The sequence below is a fragment of the Prunus dulcis genome, chromosome 4, assembly GCF_902201215.1.
Source record: "Prunus dulcis chromosome 4, ALMONDv2, whole genome shotgun sequence".
Taxonomy (NCBI): Eukaryota; Viridiplantae; Streptophyta; class Magnoliopsida; order Rosales; family Rosaceae; genus Prunus; species Prunus dulcis.
The window spans coordinates 9,915,658-9,938,628 of record NC_047653.1 but is presented as its reverse complement, the minus strand read 5'-3'; the positions used below and the strand labels follow the sequence as shown (position 1 = coordinate 9,938,628).

Here is a 22,971-nt window from a genome sequence, read left to right as displayed (position 1 = left end):
TGGATGAAATCATCTGGAATCTAACAGTAGGGGTGAAATTAGAGGATTCATATAGCTTCGGGTGCTAAATTGGTAGATTTTTTTTGTTCAAGGGGGGTAAGTTCAATTAGGGTGATAGTTCAGGGAGATAAACGACTGAAAATCCTTTTAGTAAGGAAAGCATGTCAATTTATGAGACTGTAGGTTCCATGGCAAAATTTATAGATAAGGGCATGGAAAATTGGAAATCCCCCAAATTGAACTTATTATTCACCAACCATCTACGTACCTAGACTCCACATGTTGAAATTCCTTGGCTAATGTCCTTTGCAGATATTCAAAATCTGAAAATCCCCCAAATTGAACTAATTCTTTAACTCTCTGCATTGGAAATGGACCTTACATTTTATTTGTGTTTCTCTACTCATAGATAACACCCACATATGAGGAAATGGCACCTTTTGTTGCAGGAGTGAAGCAGAATTACATATTTGGTGGAATTTGTAGCATTGCAGCAAATGCATCCATCAAGGTTTGTACCTTATATATAATATTTTGTTAGATAATTCGAATATATATTAATATTTAAAGAGTATAGCCATGCGATTATACTCTTCAAATATATTCGTGTAATAACCCAAACTAAAAATTCATAATTAAGGAATATTTTATTTTGCGAAAAGACGATTTTGCCCTCAGAATATTTTATTAAGAAAAAGGTGACTTTTGATCGAGAAGGAATTTGACAATTCCGCTTGAACCATTGCGTAGAGCACGATGAAATGAGTTCATAGACACATAGTGGGCCCGAATCGGAGTTGTAACGAGAGAGTTATGGTCAAAAGAGTCTCAGTGGCATAACCGTAAATATTTCGAAGTTGGATTTATAAAACCCTGCTCAGCTCTCTCTCTCTCTCCTCGCGCCGACCTCCCTCCCTCTCTGCCCCTCCTCCTTCTCTCCTTCGTATCTCCGGCCACCAACCACGGCTGTGAACGGGGCCGGTACCAAAACGACCGAGACGACGTCCCCTTCCTTTCCCGACCCTTCGCCGCCGGCGGCACGGCCTGTGTGGCCGAAAAATGCAAAAAACCGCCGGAATGTCACCGAAACTTCACATCCGCCGATCTCTCTCCTCCGGCCATCATTTCCGTCGACCCAAGCACCCGGGATCAGGCAGGCCCGCAGCAGAGACCTTCAGGAGGTCTAGCTAGCTCGGACCATGAGTGAGTAGACTTTTCTTTTATAAATGAATTTCATTATTTGATCTTGAATAAGTTTAATTGATTGTGAATTTTCCTAGTATGGTTTGTGAAGCCAAATGTCTTTATCTTTGTACTGCTTAGTTAACTATGCTAAAGAATTATAGAGAGCAGAGTCGGAGATTTATATCCGATAAAGTAGCAGTACAGTTTCAGATTCAACAGAAATGCATAGATTTATCAGATCTTTCAGAAATATTATAAGATTTATATATTATATTTTCTCAGAGTTCTTGATTTAATAAAAATTCAGTTCTTCAGCAGATTTTCCAGAAATGTTATATATTTTACACCACCGTGAGTACCCATCTATGGTTATTACCCTCAGTTATGCAGATGTCTACGGACATCCAGTTTACCCTCAGTTTTGTCAGTGCACTTGACATTTGCCTCACGAGTTTCGGGGATACTCGGACCGTGAGTGCCAGGATTTGAGGCTCGGCTTGACTTGGTGTCCCGAGACATGCCAGGATTTGCGGCTCGAGTTGACTTTGTGTCATCGAGACCTGCCAGGATTGCGGATCAGGCTAACTATGGTCCCCTGAATCCTGCCAGTTGCGGGTTGGGTTGACTGTGTATCACCGAGACCTGCCAGCAGATCAGGCTGACTATAGTCCCCTGTATCCTGCCAGTTTGCAGCTCGGATAGACTGTGTGTCGCCGAGACCTGCCAGGGGAATTGACGGAATTACAGGGGTACATCCGAGTGGTAGTTTTGATTGATTGCAGTGCTTTGATTCAAGTTTGAGTGCATTGCTTTTATGCAGGTTTGATTTCAGTGTTTTTATGCAAGTTGGATTTCAGTGCTTTCATGCAAGTTTTATTGCTCTTGAGTACGATTGCACATATTTATATAAATATGTAACTGCGTTGGTTTCAATATGCTTCAAAGGTAGTTTAGATATTTAGTTTTACTCAACTATATTTTTACAATGGGGGTTAGTATCTTCTTAGATATTTTATGAACCTTTATTTTTGTCCACTCACATTTTCAAATGTTTTGCGCCCCCAGGCTGTAGCGTGCACAAGACATCCACCACCGGGCCATCTTGACTTCCGCGCCTTCTTGTTCAAAAGTGTTGGTAGGTAAAACGATTAAGTTATCCGTAAACTATCAAAATTGCTTTGATATATTGCCCTAGAGCGAGAATGGAACTTTTGGCATGTTTAGTGAAGTGCTGGCAGTTGGTTGTATAGATATTTTGCTTGTTAACAGGTGAAATTTTTTGGGATTGGACAAATTACAGGGGAGACTCTGCCGAATTTTCGGCAGGAGTCTAAGGAGGTTTTAAAATGTAGTTTGTAACAGGAAGGGTAAAAAGGTCTTTTGTGCCCGACATCTGCCAGGTGTTGGACACGCACAGGATCCGACTCGAATTCCAAAGTGGAATTAGGATCGGGTCCTGTCAATTCGAATATTTGGCTATACTTTTAAAATATTCGAATATATTTGTAAAGTTCTTTAAATATTAATATATTTTATATGTATAGCCAGGAGGCTATACTGCACAACATGATTTTTTTGTTGTTGTTGTTGTTGTTGTAATTAAATAATATGTTAACTTGTTTTGATTACTTGAATTAGTAATTATGTTTTAATTATTATTTCTTTAGTGAATAATTAGTATTTAAATATTTTACTAATTTCATAAATTACTTAATAAATTTTAATTAATTATTTTAAATAATTTTGTGGACTTTTTTTATTATTTATTATTAAACAAAATTTGTTTTTTAGTTTAATATTTACAATTAAGTAATATCTTAGCCTTATTTAATTATAGTAATTATTAATTATGGTTTAATTATTCTTTATTTAATGAATAATTAGTATTTAAGTATGTTAATTAATTTCATAAATTAAACAGGTGACTCGATTTTTTATAGCCCAAAGTTAATAGCCAACCTAGGTGACTTGATTTTTTACACCCCACACGGGCACATACACCCCCATCCTACCTACAAAAATCTTCTTTATTAGTTAATTAACTAACCCCACAAGTCTGATAGAAAGAAAAACATAAACTAACCTCGTACATACGTAACACATACCTCTTTTTAGAAAATACTAATTTCATTCCCTTAGAGAAAATCCTTTACCTTGGCTTGAATACCTTCTTTTCATTTTTATTTTCGAAGTGGGCTTGAACGGCTAGATGGACTAAATTGGTTCAGTTTTTTTTCTTCTTCCTTTGTAATGAATAAATTCTTTCAATTTTTTTCCTTTCAGGGAGAAGTTTATCGTGTAATTGCTATAATTGACCTTAAAATTCCTACTTCAATTTTTCTATGTTGCTAGATTTACATAGGTTTAATTTTTAAATTTTTTTTTTTTTTCAAATTAGAAATTTGGAACTTCTTGTTATCAATGAAATTCACTTGTACGGTTGAGTTTTTTTTTATATCTTTTAGTAGATTTGTATGTGAGGTAAATTTAAGCCACCCTATTTTCAAATCCTTGGTCCATCCCTAATTACAATGATACAATAATTAATGTTAGCTTCGATTATGTTTTTTGCCACCATGATTGGGAGTCATACAAATATATAGCATCTATTTTACTAAGTGTTTTGGTATACGACTATTCACTTCATGCAATAATATTAGAGACACCAACATATTCCTGAACTCTCTTAGGTAAATGTGGAATCGTGAAACTATGAAAACTTCGTAGGACTCAGGTAGAACCATTTTAAATGAACTTAAAAGTATTTTGGGTAAGATCAATGAGTGCTTCTTGTTAATAGATTAATTTAAAAGTATGTGAAGTAATTTCCACATACTTATGTGGTTAAGAGCATTTCCTCATGCATCTGAGGTTTTAGGTTCGGTTTCTCCCTCTGCAATATTGCTTGTGTGAAGAAAAAAAAAGAAAAGTGAAAGTAGTTTCCACAGCGTATATGGTGGCAATAAAACTCCCCAATATCAATACTCCTTATTTTATATAAGTACATTTATCTCTTAATATAAACTCAAGAACGAAAATATCACCAAATATGCCAGAAAAAGGAAAAGAGAACAAATATCACCAACTAGCCATTATCCAATCTCTGAAACCCGGTTTACAGTTGATGGATTGTGAGCCTCTTACCTTCCACGAAATTTTCATGTCATGTTGGATTGCGTGGGGCTTTGTTTGCAATAATTTTAACGAGCAATGGCGTGTACAACACTCGGACTACGTAAAACCTAAGGTTTTCTGTCTACAAGGAGGCAAGGAGGCCTTTTCAAAGACACATTGAGGCCTTGAAGATGCAGCAGCATGAAAGGGCAGCCTGGAAAATGTGTAAGCCAACAAATTTGAGCGTCTCGATGGGCCACAATATTGTAGGTTCTGTAACTGTAGTTGTGGATTGTATGTGAACTCGTTCACTTGCCTTTGCGGCGTTTTGTCTCATTGATGCAGTCACCAGGCAAAACTGCAAAACATTCTGATGGCTAGCCTGGCACATGCTCTGGTCGATTGTTTGTTTTTTCAAACATGGCAATCGACAATTTATCTCTTGCACATGGCAAAGGCAAAGACATTATTTGCTCATCCGCTGTTGTGTTCATATATATGGTTGAAGGTTTTCGAGAGAATTTTGAGGGTTTACATTCAAATGAAGGCTTTATGCTAATTAACAACCCGCAATCTCTACTTTGAAGAGATTTTCCCGGTAGTGCTGGTCTAAAAAAGAAGGTAACATTTTTTAAAATAGTTTGAATTGTTACGTTGTCAAACTTTCAATTCTGACATTTCGATAAACGAATATGTTTCTCGGCAAAAACAAACATAGAAGCTTCAGCTCCGAAAGTCCCTCAAAGCTTTCAAACGAAAAACTGCATTGATCAATCTGACCGCAACAAATAACTAAGAACATATTCAGATATTAAATCTTGTCTTAATAGGTCATATTGGGATTCTTATATGCTCGTCGCTCAGAGGGTTGCCTTTTATTACCAAATGTGGATGCTGGGTAAACAATCATATATATATGCACTAGCTTTGGATTACTGTATGAGCTAGAAGACAAGTTGTGCTGTTTCAGTGCCTGATTAGTTGACATTAATGTGACATTGATATATTAATCTAACACCATTCCTTATTTGATTGGTAGAAGTGGGCTCCACATATACATGTCCAATGTTTTAGGTGGCTTCGATGAACGCGTTGAGAGAAAATGTTAAGTACTTGGAGGAGGTCAAAAGTTGAGCAGAAAAGGAAAGAGTGTTCACATTGAAGACCCGCAGATGGCGTAGAGAATGGGCATCAAAGCGCGACGGCATGTGACAGATTCATTCTGTACAAAAATTGTTCACATTGCTCGGACGAAAGAAGACTGAACACTGTATCACCTTGTAGTATAAGTTCAATTGAGTCAACTCATAGACTTTTTTTAAAAAAAAAAAAAAAAAAAAGTTGTTGGGTTTAATATATCCATCAATTTACTGAGGATTTCTAAATTAGTTATGTTTTATCCATCAATTTGCAATTGTTCGACTAAAAATCAACTACAGTTGATCTGTTTGGTCATGTAGTTGAGATGACAGATGGTAATAACTTGTGAATGAAGAGAGAAGATTTGCTACGAAGGTTCTGCTTAACATGTGTGGCATGCATGTTGAGATCAGGCTTGACAAGCACGCATGCATACCGTATTTCAAGGAAAAACTATCAATTTTGAAGTCGTTCCTCATCCACACACAAAAAAAAAAAACAAAAAAAACTTTGAAGTCGTTGTGGATTATGATCCAATGAATCTCTCTTCGACCTACGTGTACAGTGAAGTTTACATCGTTTTCAAGCATCGTTGCTCTTATATATATACATACACACACTTAAACAAGTGAGCAAGACACATACACAAAGCAACATGCTAGTGCAGCCTTATAACCTAATGGCTCAGGGCTTCCTTCTCTTCCTCTTATTCTCCTACATTATATCTACAAATATTCTTGCATGCAAACACACTGAACGCAGCTCCCTCCTGTCCCTTGCCTCCACTCTATCTTCTCCTCTTTTAAATTGGACATCCATGGATTGCTGTCATTGGAAGGGCATCACTTGTAATCAAGATGGTTGGGTCACCCATTTTCTCTTGCCTTCCAAAGGGCTCAAAGGAGGTCTCTCTCCTTCTCCACTTGGAAATCTCACACATCTCACCCACTTGAACCTTTCCCACAATTCACTATATGGTTCACTTGAAACTCACTTCTTCTTGTCTTTGAATCGACTTGAGATCCTTGATTTGAGCTATAACCGTCTTTCTGGAGAGCTACCACTTTCTCTACCATCCAGCAATATCCGGACAGTTGATTTGTCCAGCAATCACTTCTTTGGTGCAATTCCATCTTCATTCTTCCAACAAGCTAGCAACTTGACTAGTTTCAATGTGAGCAACAATACCTTCAAAGGGTATGTCCCGTCCTCTATTTGTCTCCATTCTTCTCCCTTCCTTAGGCTATTGGATTTTTCTTCCAATGAATTCAGTGGCAACCTTGCTCCTGGGCTAGGGAAGTGTTTTGAATTGCAGGTTTTTCATGCTAGTCACAATAACATCTCAGGATTACTTCCAGAAGATATCTATAATGCTACCAAACTTGAAGAACTTGCATTCCGTCTCAACTCACTACATGGAGCCATTAATGATAAAATTGTCAACCTCACCAACCTTGCCATCCTTGACCTCTCCTTTAATCACTTTAGGGGCGAGCTTCCTCTCAATTTGGGTAACTCTCTAAGTTGAAGTTTGTGACCTTGATTTCAACAATTTAAAAGGTTATTTGCCCCCATCTTTGATGAATTGTACAAAATTTGTAGAACTACATGTGCAATTCAACAACTTGAAAGGAGATATCTCCAAGCTTGATTTCTCCAGACTTAGTCAACTTACTAAACTTGACCTGAGGCACAATAATTTCACTGGTACGGTTCCAGTAAGCCTTTACTCATGCCGGTCTCTAAAAGCCATTGGATTGAGTGATAATCATCTAGAGGGACAAATACAAGCTGAGATTCTTTCATTGAAATCCTTGTCCTTCCTCTCGCTTGGTTACAACCGATTCACCAACCTCACAGGGGCGATGAAGATATTAGTTGCAAAAGTCTCCACGTACTCTTGCTTACTAGTTCCTTTAAAGGTGAGGGAATGCCAGCTGATGATGACATGGTTGATTTTGATGGATTCCAAAATCTTCTGTTTTTGAGTTTAGCTCCTTCTGATCTCATTGGTCAAATACCTGTGTGGTTATCAAAGCTCAAGAATCTAGAGGTCTTGCAACTAGCTTTTAATCAAATTACAGGGCCAATTCCAAGTTGGTTGGGAACACTTCCTAGACTTTTTTCTATAACCTTGGCACACAACCGAATTTCAGGTGAATTTCCAAAGCGACTTTGCAGACTACCAAGGTTAGTTTATGAATCTAACATTGCATCTCAAGTAGAAACTTTTGAATTTGAATTGCCTATCACCAGCGGTGGATCACATCCAATTTTTCTATCGCACAAATTGTCTTTTGTGCTAGGCGGGATAGACTTATCCAACAATAACCTAGATGGTGATATACCTATTGAGATCTGCCAATTGCAACTTATCCTCGAGTTGGATCTTCACTCCAACCCCTTCTCCGGCATCATTCCAGACCAAATATCTAACCTCAATAACTTAGATATTTTGGATCTCTCTGTGAATCATCTATCTGGAAAAATCTCATCCTCATTGGTGAGCCTTAATTTCTTGGGGCCATTTAATGTCTTGTACAATAATCTCCAAGGACCAATACCAACAAGCACTCAGATCCAAAGCTTCAACGCTGCCTCCTTTGAGGGGAATCCAAAACTTTATGGTGCCCCGCTTCCAAACGAGTGCGGACCAAGTAAAGGCATTGATGCAGAATACAAGAACAACAAAGACGTGGACTAGGCTTCACCAACTTCCATGGTTTTATATTTTCGCTGCATTGGGGTTCATAGTGGGGTTTTGGGGAGTCTGTGGTACTTTAGTTATTAACAAGACATGGAGATACACATATTTTCAATTCATCGACAGTGTACAAGATAGGCTCTATGCGATGGTAACAGTGCACATCAAGATGATCAACAAAAGGCTTAGAGGCTAGATTGGTTTTTCTTTTTTTCTTTTGTATTTCTGATGTAATAAGCCACTGCTTGTTCCTTATGTCTTCTTTTTTCGGATGTGATTTCTTCACGCTACCTTTTGCAAACAACAATTAATTACAACTTCAGCTACATATTCTGCATGTATGATTGCACTACAAAAAAAAAAAAAAATGATGAAATGGTCACCATTTCAAAGTAACTAAATTGGTTTTGGTGACATATGGGTAGTTAGTCAATGAATTTCCTCGTTACTCACCATTATTTGTGTCTACTCTTCTCACATATATTAGTAAATTTGTGACATTTGATTTTAATAATAATAAAGTTGATAATTAAAGTTTGCCATAATCATGCGGATAATAAAGTTGAATTTGGTTGTTCTTGTGTAGATTCTTGCACAAATACCAGAATTGAAGACTGTACGGTCTGTTATTGGTGGTACATGCTTGAAATGGTTGTTTTGGTTAATTTCATTATAGGGTAGTGAGAATTTTATAAGGAACAAAGATTCCTCAGTCAAAAGAATCAATCCATCTTCAAAATGCTTGACAAGCTTGTAAAACATGGGAAGATTTGTATGTGAACTCGTTCACTTGTCTTTGCAGCGTTTTGTCTCATTGTTTGTTTTTTCAGCCTTGCACGCATGGCAAAGGCAAAGACATTATAAGGTACAAAACATCAAACACGAATAACTCTGTTTTTTACCTTTTCTTTTTCGTCAACCATAAAAACTCATGCCCCTGTAAAATCTTTTGCTTTTCTTACCATACTTTTCTTTTTCATATAGGTTGTAATTCTGTTTGAAAGTTGAATGAAAGATTTACGTGATGACCTGCCATATGAACTTCATCAAACAGGGATGGATCTTTCTGTCCAGGTTTTGTTTTATTGTCATTTTTCAGATTTATTGCTAGCTCAAACACAACACACAACTATTTTTTGAGGAGGATATATAGAAAACCTATACACTTCATAGAATAAAATAAATGACAACCGGTCTGATTCCATATCTTGGCTTTGTCATATTCATCTGATGTGTCATGTGCATCTATTTAGTTTTCTTTTGCTGGGATTATACTACTGCTATTTCTCACTGATTTAAGAAAAAGGAAAAAAAAGAAAAAAAAAAAGGCTGCAGGAATGGCAAGGAGGAGCTCAGAAGTTTAGCAGAAAGGAAGGAGAATCCCAATTAGGCTAACTTCACGGTTGACCCCAATCTCCGGTTTGAAGAGATTTTCCCTGTGTGCTGATCTAAAAGCCAAGAAACGTTCTTCAATCACTATTGACAAAACTATCTCAAAACTCATTTTGACAGATTTATTTAGAACATGACTGGAAATTTTGAAGAAAACTACCTGCATTATGTGAAGGTTGCAGAACTCAGTGAAGTGATGGCCTCATGGTTTTCTCTACATCATGTGAAGTTAAAAGTTAGAACCTCTAAGATAATTTTTTATTTTTTTTGGTCTGAAAGAACCTCCAAGAGATTATGCATAAGCGTCAAAGAATAGTTGAAAGGGCAAGCTGAAGATTGTGCTGCAAAATCCATGACATAACAGTAGAAAATCCTCCACAATCCCTCCCTCCCCCCCCCCAACTACATATTATGCTTAGCTAGGATTTTTTAACTTCCCTTGACAACTTTGTAATTGCACATGCAATCAATCAAGCTCAAAGTTTTTAGGCTAGACTAAGTTAATATATGGCTGATGACTGTGGCTGAGATTAAACAATTCGCACAATGCATTCAAGATCTTCAAGGAAATCATACATTACATTTGGACCAAATAAGGGCATTGATGCAGATAACAAGAACAACAAAGACGTGGACAATGGGCTTCATCAACTTCCATGGTTTTATATTTTCGCTACAATGGGGTTCATATTGAAATTTTGGGGAGTGTGTGGTTGTTTAATTATTAACAAGATATGGAGATATGCATATTTTCAATTCATAGACAATTTACAAGATAGGCTCTATGTGATGATAACAGTCCACATCAACATGATGAAAAGAAGGCTTAGAGGCTAGATATATATATTATTAATATTGTACTTTTTATTTTGCTTCTTTTCTTCCTTTTGTGTACCTGACGTAATAAGGCACAGTTTGTTCTTATAATCATGTCTTCGTTTTCGGATGTGATCTCTGCACGCTACCTTTTGCAAGTAACAACTTCAGTTGCAAAATCGGATGGGAAATTACATGGTTATATATATAGGGCAAAATTGTAGCAATGGTCCTTGGACTAAGGCCAAACTTTACTTTTCGTTCATAATATTGTTAAATTGTTACGGTGGTACTTTAATTAGATCTCATGTTGCATCATTGATCTTTTCGTCAACTTAGTTAAATTTTCCGTCAAAATTAAGGGCAAATTGGGAAATTCATAATTTTTTTTTTCACTCACTCTCTCTCTCTCTCTCCCCTCTGCGCTCTCCCACTTCCCCCAACCCTAGCACCCACGAACCTAGAACCCTCTACCCTACCCCCCACAACCTTAGCACCCACAAACCCGGAACCCCAGCCCCCATCCTCCAGCCCAGATCTGATCAAAACAGAAAAGCAGAGGCATCTTTTCTATTGCTTTTGGATTTGTGAAGAGAAATTGGTTGAATCTTTGAAGGAGGCAGAAATGATAGAGGGTTGGAGGATGGCTGAAATGACATCAGTAAGTGAACACAATCTTTCCTATGGTTGAATACCAATAGAAGAGAAGCACACTTCAGAAGAAACCCAGTTTTAGCCACAAAAAAACTTTCACTTTTGGAAAAAGCCAAAGACATGCAAATGTAAAGGATTCCTTAGGAAATCCAAAAATAAATAAGGGCAATTTTGTCCATTTTGGCTCTTTTAAAAATTTTCTCTCTCCTTTGGCCTTTTCTAAAGTCTCCCATATTTATTTCGTTTTTTGTTTTTTGGGTTACCACACCTTATCTATTTCTAATTATTCTTTTTTTTTTTGTTTTGTTCCTTTACGATACCAAGCAAGAAACGAATAGTTTCATACTTTAAAGCTGGACGAGATACACTCTTCTCTTTGAATATATAATTTGCATCATGCCGTCGTTGTTTGCCGACATCTCAATTTGATTCCATATCTTGGCTTTAATATATTCATCCGATGGGTCTTGTGCATCTTTTTAGCCTTTTTTTGCTGTGATTTCTCACTGATTATTTTTGGGAAGTCAGAAATTTGTGACCCTTGATTTCTTAATACATGAAAGTTATTATATCTAGTCTAATATGAATTAATAGAAAAGATTTTTATAACATGAATAGGACATCAATGTATGTTTACATTTGGCTTGACTGTTATCAATTTCAACATTTTGCTATTCACAATTCAATGTTCTGTTTTTTTTTTATCGAGTTAATGAATATAGGCAAAGTGAGACGGAGAATTGAGCTTTTTCATATAGGTTGTAATTCTGTTTGAAAGTTGAATGAAAGATTTACGTGATATTGGTTTGTTCCGTTTGAGGAGCCAGTAAGCAACTAATAATGAAATGTGGAGTTAACCAATAAACTCCCAAACTATATGGGAGCTATAAGAGCTACTAAAATCTAGTTTACCAAATCTAGTTCAAGGGAGCCAACAAGAGTCTCCCAAACTAAGCCAATGAGAGAGAAAGAAGGCTAATTGGCCCTCTTCAACTAGAATTAGGGGGCCTAACCCTCAAATTGTGTTGAGGAGCCAGTAAGCTCACCAATCTAAGTGAAGGCCAAATAGCCCAAACTAATCTAAATCAAGTGTGGTGGTCAATAGCCGTGTAAAGGCCAATTAGGCGCAGATTCTATGTACACAAAGTCATGTACTATTCTCCTCTAATTAAATAAAATCACTTGTTTCAACCATTGTCCTATCTTTTCTAAATTCCTTCACCATATAAACCAACAACGATATCACACAACACTCACTCCTAAAATCTAACAAGTGGTATCAGAGCAACATTACACACCTATAAACCAACAAACGTGTTGGTGCAGATGCCCCCACTCATTTTTTGTTGGGAAATGAAAATCTACATGTAGTACATAGACAAAGTCAACGAGAAACACTCCACCAAAACCCACTCAAATTAATAAAAAAAATCATTTACACTCCACCCAACTCCACTCAAATTAATCATTTAGATTTGTCTTTCTTTCTTAATATTATTTTTTGTCAAATAGTTCTCCACACTACATCACCCACCCCACGGGCACGGTACATAGTTCTCTGTAAATGAGCTTGTGATACTTAAGATTCGGCTTGAGGCTTACATTGAGAATATGAGTTCTAGCATTGCGTTTTCAAGTTTAAAAGGGACTGGAGATCTTGGAAAAATAAGAGATTCAGTGTGAGAAAGACAAGGTATATCTATTGGTTTACTTACTTGTAACATTAGCATTGATTTTACTAGTTGTTATTGCTATTGTCGAAAGAGCATTTTCAGCCATGAATGTTTTGAAGAATTGATTGTGAAATCGGATGGTACATGGTTATATATATATATGTTGAGAGAGACATATTTGATGGCATTGATAATGAAGCCATTATATACGCTACGGTTTCAGAACATGAAAACGCGTAAAAGAAGATTGTAATGTATTTCATGTAAAACATTATGAATTAATTATATAAACTTTGTCTTAGGTATGTTATGTTTCATATGCCTTTTTGTCTTGTGGTTCATATACCATTATTGTACTAAAAATCAACTACAGTCTACAGTTGATCTGTTTGGTCCGTGACTTGTGAATAGAAAGTCAATATAACGTTCCAAAATTTCAAGACAAATTATCAATAATTTTCTCAAGCCCTTTGAATTAAGCAGCTTAAGTCCTCTTCTGGTGGCCCCCTCTTAAGACCCGATGAGGCCTTCTCTTCGAATATATAATTTGCATCAAGCGGTCGTTGTTTGCCGCCTTCTCAATTTGATTCCATATCTTGACTTTAACATATTTATCCGATGCGTCTTGTGCATCTTTTTATTGTTTTTTTCAGTGATTTCTCACTAATTGTTTCTGGGAAGTCGAAATTTGTGACCCTTGATTTCTTAATACATGAAAGTAGTTATATTTATAGTCTAATATGAATTAATATAAAAGATTTTTATAACATGAATAGGACATCAACGTATGTTTACATCAGGCTTGACTGTTATTAATTTTAAAATTTTGCTATTCAAAATTGAATGCCCTGTTATTTTTTATCGAGTTAATGAATATGGGCAAAGTGAGACGGGGAATTGGGTTTCAGAGGATAAAGTATGACAAATTGAATTTTAAGTAGCAAAATGAGATTCAAATTGAGTTTCAATGGCCATATCAATAATTAAGCCTTTTTAATTTTATGTTCTGCTATTTGTGTAGAAAGGGCTTCTTTATGAATGACTGATGCTTGTCTGATAAGTGATATTTTTAATGCAGTTTTACATGAATAGGACGTCAATCTAATGTTGGATCAGGGTTGACTGACACTGTCACTCTCAGGCCATATCTATCTGGCAAGAAAAATAACACCATATATCCTCCAAATTCAATGATAACTTTGAGTACTTTGAAACGTTGTGGACTTTAAATTTGCATCGTTTTCAAGCATGGTTGCTCTTATATATATAAATACCTGATTTGTAGCGAGCAATGACACATACACAAAGCAACATGCAAGTGCAAGCTTATAACCTAATGGCTTGTAGCTTCCTTCTCTTCCTCTTATTCCCTTACATTATATCCACAAATATTCATGCCTGCAAACAAACTGAACGCACCTCCCTCCTGTCCTTTGCCTCCGCTCTATCTTCTCCTCCTTTAAATTGGACAGCCATGGATTGCTGTCATTGGAAGGGCATCACTTGTAATCAAGATGGTTGGGTCATCCATTTGCTCTTGCCTTCCAAAGGGCTCAAAGGTGGCATCTCTCTCACTTCACTTGGAAATCTCACACATCTCACCCACTTGAACCTTTCCCACAATTCACTATATGGTTCACTTCAAACTCAGTTCTTCTTGTCTTTAAATCGACTCAAGATCCTTGATTTGAGCTATAACCTTCTTTCTGAAGAACTACCTCTTTCTCTGCCATCCAACAATATCCGGATACTGGATTTGTCTAGCAATCACTTCTATGGTGCAATTCCATCTTCATTCTTCCACCAAGCTAGCAACTTGATTAGTTTCAATGTCAGCAACAATACCTTCACAGGGTATGTCCCATCCTCAATTTGTCTCCATGCTTCTCCCTTCCTTAGGATATTGGATTTTTCCTCCAATGAATTCAGTGGCAACCTTGCTCCTGGGCTGGGGGAGTGTTTCGAACTGCAAATTTTTCATGCTGGTCATAATAACCTCTCAGGGTTACTTCCAGAAGATATCTATAATGCTACCAAACTTGAAGAAATTTCATTACCTCTCAATTCACTACATGGAGCTGTTAGTGATAAAATTGTCAACCTCACTGACCTTGCCATACTTGACCTCGACTTTAATAATTTTGGCGGCGAGCTTCCGCTCAAAATGGGGAAGCTGTCCAAGTTGAAGGTTGTGATCCTTGATTTCAACAATTTTGAAGGTGCTTTGCCCTCATCTTTGATGAATTGCACAAACCTTGTAGAATTGCGTTTGGGATCCAACAACTTGGAAGGAGATATCTCCAAGCTTGATTTCTCCAGACTTAGTCAACTTACTAAACTTGACCTGTGGTACAATAACTTCACTGGTACGGTTCCAGTAAGCCTCTACTCATGCCGGTCCCTAAAAGCCATTCGATTGACAAGAAATCATCTAGAGGGACAAATACAAGCTGAGATTCTTTCATTGAAATCCTTGTCCTTCCTCTCGCTTGGTTACAACCGATTCACCAACCTCACAGGGGCGATGAAGATATTAATGAGTTGCAAAAGTCTCCACGTACTCTTGCTTACTGGTTCCTTTAAAGGTGAGGGAATACCAACTGATGATGACATGGTTGATTTTGATGGATTCCACAATCTTCTGTTTTTGAGTTTGGCTCGTTCTGACCTTATTGGTCAAATACCTATGTGGTTATCAAAGCTCAAGAATCTAGAGATCTTGCAACTAGGTTTTAATCAAATTACAGGGCCAATTCCAAGTTGGTTAGGGACTCTTCCTAGACTGTTTTATATAAGCTTGCCCAACAACCGAATTTCAGGTGAATTTCCAAAGCAACTTTGTAGACTACCAAGGTTGCTTTATGAGCCTATTTCATCTCAAGCAGAGCAATATGAAATTGAATTGCCTGTCTACGGCCGCATCGTAACCACAAGAACCTTTCCATCCCGGAAATTGGCTTTTTATCGAGCATGGATAGACGTAGCTAACAATAACATTGTTGGAGATATACCTACTGAAATCGACCAATTGCACCATCTCCGAGGGTTGGTTCTTAGCTCCAACAACTTCTCCGGCATCATTCCAGACGAAATATCTTACCTAAAATATTTAGAGATTTTGGACCTCTCCACAAATCACTTGTCTGGAATAATCCCATCATCATTGACAAGCCTTAATTTCTTGAAATATTTTAATGCCTCATACAATAATCTTGAAGGACCAATACCAACGGGCACCCAGCTCCAAAGTTTCAACACTTCTGCCTTTGAGGGGAATCCAAAACTTTGTGGTGCCCCACTTCCAAAAAAGTGTGGACAAAATAAGAGCATTGATGCAGATAACAAGAACAATAAAGACGTGGACAATGAGCTTCATCACCTTCCGTGGTTTTATGTTTTTGCTGCGTTGGGGTTCATATTGGGATTTTGGGGAGTCTGTGGTTCTTTAATTATTAACAAGACATGGAGATATGCGTATTTTCAATTCACAGACAATCTACAAGATAGGCTCTATGTGATGGTAACAGTGTGCATCAACATGATGAAAAGAAGGCTTAGAAGCTAGATATATATTATTAATATTGTACTTTTTATTTTGCTTTTCCTTTTTTTCCTTATGTGATTTCTGCACGCTACCTTTTCAAGTAACAACTTCAGCTAAATATCAGCTGCCAAAAATGATGTACATATCAGCTGGCAGAGTTCAGTTTTACAAAGGGTACTTAGTAACAAGTACTCTGTTTTTCTAACCTCTAACCTCTAACCTATAACAACCAGTAGCACAGATTTGTTCAATATGGGAACTGAGTACAAAAATGTGTATAAAAAGTTCGATGCAGCACCAATTGATCTTTTTTTCTTTGTTAGTAAATTATTGCTTCCATTGTATGCATTCTGTTTTTATTTTTGGTCGAAAATATGCATTTTGTTCCATGAAAACAACTTTGATTCACATTGAGATCCTTGATTTGAGCTATAACATTGTTTGATTCACATGAAAACAACTTTGAACTTGGTCTTTGATTCACATCAAAATAACAAGTCTCGCTTTGGTTTCATACTGTACGAGTCATTCTATGGTGAGGGTGTCATATATAGACTATAAATGTGGACCTTCATATTAGCCACATGATTAATTTGAATAGTAAATTCACTTAAGTTTAATAAAATGATCCTATAATTAGTATGAAGTTCCATATATGACACCCTCACTATAGAATTTTGCCCTACTGCAAATCTATCTTTGACATTCATAGGGCTTTGGATAATTTGTGTTGCGTGGGTAGGCCATCCCCAACATGAGGCTCTTAAATTGTAAAGCCCAATGACATGCATTTTGGGCTCTTAAATTGTATGGCCCGCTGGAATACCGTACGATATCAATATGGATTTAGCGAAAATCATGAATATAAACTGCCATGACCTCTTTTTGGTCCGGACTGACATTGCTTCGATACAAGAAATATATGTAAGATATATTTTACATCACCAAATCTAATCTATAATTTGAAGAGATTTTGCCTATGGATGGTCTAAAAGCCAAGAAACGTTCTTTAAAAAGTAGTTTGAAATGTTATGTGGCCAAACTTTCATCCTGACTACGTATTGATATGATCTGCCAAACCAATAACCTTGATTGATAGTCCGACAAAAGAATGCTTCTATGAAAAAACAAACATAAAAGCTTCAGCTCAATAAGTTCTTCAAGGCTTTCGAAGGTAAAACTGCATCGAGCCGCAACAGATAACTGTATGTAAACAGACTGTCAGACTCAAACAATTGACAAAACTATCTCAAAGCAGTTGTAGACATCCCCCTGATTTTTGCGAACACCATTACCAGAAAAATTCATTTTCACAGATTTGTTTAGAAAACGAGTGAAAAATTTGAAGAAAACTACCATTACATATCACCTGCATTATGTGAAGGTTGCAGAACTCAGTGAAGCAATTGCCTCGTGGTTTTGGCTACGTTATTTGAAGTTAGAAGTTAGAAGCTCCAGGAGATCATGCATAAGCATCCAAGGATAGTTGAAAGGGAGCATGCTGCAAAATCCATGACATAACAGCAGAAAACTATCAAAACTCACCGCCACTACAAATCACACGCATATCGCCTATTGCCCTACTAGCACTAGGTTTCAATTTCATTAATAACTTCAGAGCATGCTTGTTTACATACTTGAAGATGGTTTAACATTTAGTCCATCAAGCATCTACACAAATACGTACACTGACATAAATAAAAATCTTCAAGAAGTTGTTCCCCTAACCAACAAATAAAATAGTGCAATGTATGAATGTCCAAAGTATATAAATAGAAGCATGCATGCTATGGTATTTCTATGGGGAACCACAAGCCACCTTATGCCGAAGCATCTTAGATAAAGACTGCCTGAACTCTTGCCTAGCACTATTAACAAATGACATATTCGCCTGGATTTGGATTAGAATCCACAGCTTTATCTTCCTTAAAAGGTTGATCAACAAGTTCAAAAGACGTATATATTCTAAGATGAAAATCTTCCCAGTACTCACAATAGGCCCCCCTACACACACACCTTCTTACTCAATAATCATCGTCAAGAAGGCTGCATAGTGCATGAATCAAACTATAAAGTTGAGAGATAATGTCATAAATGAAGCACAAATGTATAGAAAATGGAAATTCTTCCACAATCCCCATTACCAGTGATTAAAATTTTGCACACAGAGCACATCAAACCCACAGAGAGCCTAATCTCAAGATTATTTTTATTTTAATTATTCTGAGAAACTTATTTTACTAAATTTGGTATATTGAAACCGATTGAAAGACATGAATTCTTGCACCATTTTCTATACAATTTAACAACCAAACTACCAAAGCTCAGTCTAACACGAGTTCAGCTGGAGCAGCACATACAAACTCAAATTGAAGCCAAAGCTCAAGCTTTCCATGATAAAAATTGAAAATTCGCCTTAAATCAACAGGAAGATTTCATAGTACATCAGTGAAACTTGAAATCATTACATTTATCATTATTGTCACCAGCAAGACTTTCAAATCAAAAACCTGGAGATCACTCAGGGGCATTTGCGGCATTTTCAGGGAGCTGTTGCTGCTGTAAAATTGACTTGTTCTGAAGCTCACGCCATTTATTGATTCCAACAGTGCAAAAAACTACCCAGAAAGAAAGAAAAAAAAAATTCAGCCAAACATTTTAAAAGGAAAAAGAAGATGAAGAAGAAGACTCTCTCTCTCTCAAAAACCAAAGACTTGTAATTGAAATGAAATTTCATGACTTACAGCCAGCGCCGACAAAATAAAGCAGACGGAGGAGCTTTGGGGCAGGGGGGCCCGCTAATTCTTCTCCACTCATTGCTCTTCTCTTCTCTTCTTCAGACTCTTCTGTGCGAGAAGGTGAGAACTGAGAAAGACTGCGTCCTATTTTGGTGCGAAACTGAAGTGGGTCGAATCATATGGAACTCGGCCCGAACCCAGTACTCTTATATTACAAATGTTGGGCCAGACCCAACCCCGTTTTGGGCCAAGATAGCAAAAAAAAAAAAACTTCTCTTTTGAGACTTCGAATTAGAATTTGCAGAGAATTGGAGACTTTGATTCCATATTCATCCGATGTGTCTTGTGCATTTTTTAAATGTTTTTTGCTGTGATTTCTCACTAAATATTTTTGGGAAGCTCCCCAAGTTGAAATTTGTGACCCTTGACCCCATCTTTGATGAATTACACAAACATTGTAGAACTCACTTGGGATCCATTCCAACAACTTGGAATGAGATATCTGCATGCTTGATTTTTCCAAGACTTAGTCAACGAACTAAACTTGACCTGAGGGTCAATAACTTTACCAGTACGTTTCCAATAAGTCTTTGCTCATGTAGGTCACTGAAAGCAATTCGATTGAATTTAAAATTTAAATAATCTAGGGGGTCAAATACAACCTGAGATTCTTTTATTAAAATCCTTGTCCTTCCTCTCAATTGATGGCAATAGATTGACCAATGTCACAGATGCGTTGCAGAAGTCTTCGCACACTCTTCCTTTCAAAATCCTTTATAACTGCATCCTTTTCAAGCTAGCTAAAAGAAAATCAACAAATTATGGATGCCTTTAGGTGCTCCTTTATATATACAAACAAATTAGATGCAACCCGAATCTGCAGCTTTCACAGAACTGCCTTTTAGCTTGCAGCTTGCTCGAAATTACAGAATTGTTATCTTCCACTTCAAACGCAATATCAGCAATATGCCAACATCCAAAAACCCGTCTCCCAGAATCATTCTCCACAGCTCAATGCAATTCAAGCTTGTTCCTGGTTGGGGCTCATTTTATTGCTATCAATATATTTAGCAAGTAGTTGTTAAGTTGTGTAATCTTGTCAAGCTTAATAAAATTATTGATGGAGGGAGATTTCTTGATGGGTTATACATTATTGTTCTACCAAGAAAGGCTACCAAGAAATACTTCTAGATGGGATATTTTCTTATGGGTTATACATGATGACAGCTTATTTGTCATCCTAAGTCTTTTAGTCTTACATCCTGGTATAAATTATCAACACGACAAAGACGTCGTGGACTGTAAATTAATTAGCAAAGTCTTCTCTTTGAATATCAATAATTTGCATTATACGGTTGTTGTTTGCCGACTTCTCAATTTGCAGTGATGCTTACATCGTTTCCAAGCATCTTTGCTCATATATACAAACCTTTGAGTGTGAGCAACGGCACATACACAAAACAATATTATAACTTAATGGCTCATGGCTTCCTTCTCTTCCTCTTATTCTCTTACATTATATCTACAAATATTCATGCCTGCAAACAAGCTGAAAGCAGCTCACTCCTGTCCTTTGCCTCCACTCTATCTTCTCCTTCTTTAAATTGGACATCCATTGACTGCTGTCGTTGGGAGGGCATCACTTGTAATAAAGATGGTTGGGTCACCCATTTGCTCTTACCTTCCAAAGGGCTCAAGGGAGGTCTCTTGCCTTCTTCACTTGCAAATCTCACACATATTACCCACTTGAATCTTTCCCATAATTCACTATATGGTTCACTTGAAACTCAGTTCTTCTTGTCTTTGAATCGACTCGAGATCCTTGATTTGAGCTATAACTTTCTTTCTGGAGAGCTACCACTTTCTCTACAATCCAGCAATATCCAGACACTGGATTTGTCCAGCAATCACTTTCATGGTGCAATTCCATCTTCATTCTTCCAACAAGCAAGCAACTTGACAAGTTTCAATGTCAGCAACAATATCTTCAAAGGGTATGTCCCATCCTCTATTTGTCCCCATTCTTCTCCCTTCCTTAGGCTATTGGATTTTTCTTACAATGAATTCAGTGGCAACCTTCCTCCTGGGCTAGGGGCGTGTTCTGAACTGCAGATTTTTCGAGCCGGTCACAATAACCTCTCAGGATTACTTCCAGAAGATATCTATAATGCTACCAAACTTAAAGAAATTGCATTACCTCTCAATGCACTACGTGGAGCCATTAGTGATAAAATTGTCAACATCACCAACCTTGCAATCCTTGACCTCTACTTTAATCAATTCAGCGGCGAGCTTCCCTTCAATTTGGGGAAACTCTCCGAGTTGAAGTTTGTGACCCTTGATTTCAACAATTTAAAAGGTGCTTTGCCTCCGTCTTTGATGAATTGCACAAACCTTGTAGAACTGCGTTTGGGATCCAACAATTTAGAAGGAGATATCTCCATGCTTGATTTCTCCCGACTTAGTCAACTCACTAAACTTGACCTGAGGTACAATAATTTCACGGGTATGTTTCCAGTAAGCCTTTACTCATGTAGGTCCCTAAAAGCCATTCGATTGAGTGGAAATCATCTAGAGGGAGAAATACAAACTGAGATTATTTCATTGAAATCCTTGTCCTTCTTGTCGCTTGGTTACAACCGATTCACCAACCTCACAGGCGCAATGAAGATATTGATGAGTTGCAAAAGTCTTCAAGCACTTATGCTTACTGGTTCCTTTAAAGGTGAGGGAATGCCATCTGATGATGACATGGTTGATTTTGATGGATTCCAAAATCTTCGAGTATTGGGTTTGGTTGATTCTAACCTCACTGGTCAAATACCTGTATGGTTATCAAAGCTCAGGAATCTAGAGGTCTTGGGTTTGCGTTTAAATCAAATGACAGGGCCAATTCCAAGTTGGTTGGGGACTCTTCCTAGACTGTTTTTTATAAGCTTGGGACACAATCGAATTTCAGGTGAATTTCCAAAGCAACTTTGTAGACTACCAAGGTTGCTTTATCAACCTATTGCACCTCAAGTAGACCAATTTGAATTTGACTTGCCTATCATCGGCGGCGCAACCGAAAATCACATTTTTCCACCGTATAAATTGTCCTTCATTGCAGCAACGATAGACTTATCTAACAATAATATTATTGGTGATATACCTACTGAGATCGGCCAATTACAGCTTCTCCGCTGGCTATTTCTGAACTCCAACAACTTCTCCGGTGTCATTCCAGACCAAATATCAAACCTAAAAAATTTAGAGGTTTTGGATCTCTCAACGAATCATTTGTCTGGAAAAATCCCATTGTCATTGGCGAGCCTTAATTTCTTGAAAGATTTTAATGTCTCATACAATAATCTCCAAGGACCAATACCAACTGGCACCCAGCTCCAAAGCTTCAACGCTTCTGCCTTTGAGAGGAATCCAAAACTTTGTGGTGCCCCACTTCCAAATAAGTGTGGACTAAATAAGGGCATTGATGTAGATAACAAGAACAACAAAGACGTGGACAATGGGCTTCATCAACTTCCATGGTTTTATATTTTCACTGCATTGGGGTTTATAGTAGGATTTTGGGGAGTCTGTGGTTCTTTAATTATTAACAAGACATGAAGATATGAGTATTTTCAATTCATAGACAATCTACAAGATAGGCTCCATGTGATCACAACAGTCTACATCAACACGATGAACAGAAGGCTTAGAGACTAGATATATATTATTAATATTAATATTGTACTTTTTATTTTGTATTTTCAGTTTGCTTTTCCCTTCTCTTTTTTCCTTCTTCTTTTCTTTTGTGTTCCTGATGTACGGTACAATTTGTTCTTGCAGCGTGTTTGTAAAAAGATTATATCATTTCACATATAAATCTGTTTTATCTAGAGATATTTAGTGATATACCCATTCTTTGCACTAATATTATAGATAAACTCTACATAATTGAATTTCTATAAACAAACCCAAAAAATGACAATTGACCTTATTGAATTTAATATTGATTATTAAATTACTTTG

At 37.1% G+C, this 22,971-nt stretch overlaps 3 protein-coding genes and 1 pseudogene across 5 annotated transcripts; 3 read left to right on the top strand and 1 right to left on the bottom strand.

Annotated features, from left to right (window-relative positions):
• The first annotated feature begins 6,118 nt into the window (after window positions 1-6,118).
• LOC117625316 lies at window positions 6,119-8,143 on the top strand (annotated as a pseudogene).
• Window positions 8,144-14,014: 5,871 nt separating this feature from the next.
• LOC117626395 (receptor-like protein 3) lies at window positions 14,015-16,243 on the top strand. The gene has a single exon (XM_034358069.1). The coding sequence runs from the start codon at window positions 14,015-14,017 to the stop codon at window positions 16,241-16,243; it is 2,229 nt and encodes a 742-aa protein (XP_034213960.1).
• Window positions 16,244-17,211: 968 nt separating this feature from the next.
• On the bottom strand, window positions 17,212-19,163 carry LOC117625117. Of its 3 annotated transcripts, none has more exons than XR_004585414.1 (4): window positions 18,967-19,163; window positions 18,691-18,840; window positions 17,592-17,723; window positions 17,212-17,425 (listed from the first exon to the last, which is right to left on the bottom strand). XR_004585414.1 is itself a non-coding variant. In XM_034356713.1 (2 exons), exons 1-2 carry the CDS (start codon window positions 19,037-19,039, stop codon window positions 18,740-18,742), a joined length of 174 nt encoding a protein of 57 aa, XP_034212604.1. In that variant the 5' UTR covers window positions 19,040-19,163; the 3' UTR covers window positions 18,487-18,739. The 3 variants fall into 3 exon arrangements, 1 of the variants encoding a protein (XP_034212604.1); XR_004585415.1 differs by having other exon boundaries at window positions 18,733-18,840; XM_034356713.1 differs by lacking the exons at window positions 17,212-17,425; window positions 17,592-17,723 and having other exon boundaries at window positions 18,487-18,840.
• A 1,273-nt stretch (window positions 19,164-20,436) lies between these two features.
• On the top strand, window positions 20,437-22,566 carry LOC117626222 (receptor-like protein 3). The gene has a single exon (XM_034357882.1). It carries the CDS (start codon window positions 20,437-20,439, stop codon window positions 22,564-22,566), a length of 2,130 nt encoding a protein of 709 aa, XP_034213773.1.
• Window positions 22,567-22,971: the final 405 nt, after the last annotated feature.

Bases quoted from the DNA above. Each gene is read 5' to 3' on its own strand.
- LOC117626395 (XM_034358069.1), top strand. From the start codon at position 14,015: ATGGCTTGTAGCTTCCTTCTCTTCCTCTTATTCCCTTACATTATATCC.
- LOC117625117 (XM_034356713.1), bottom strand. From the start codon at position 19,039: ATGAGTGGAGAAGAATTAGCGGGCCCCCCTGCCCCAAAGCTCCTCCGT. The intron at 18,841-18,966 runs GTAAGTCATGAA...CTTTCTGGGTAG, and splicing joins TTATTTTGTCGGCGCTGGCT to TTTTTTGCACTGTTGGAATC.
- LOC117626222 (XM_034357882.1), top strand. From the start codon at position 20,437: ATGGCTCATGGCTTCCTTCTCTTCCTCTTATTCTCTTACATTATATCT.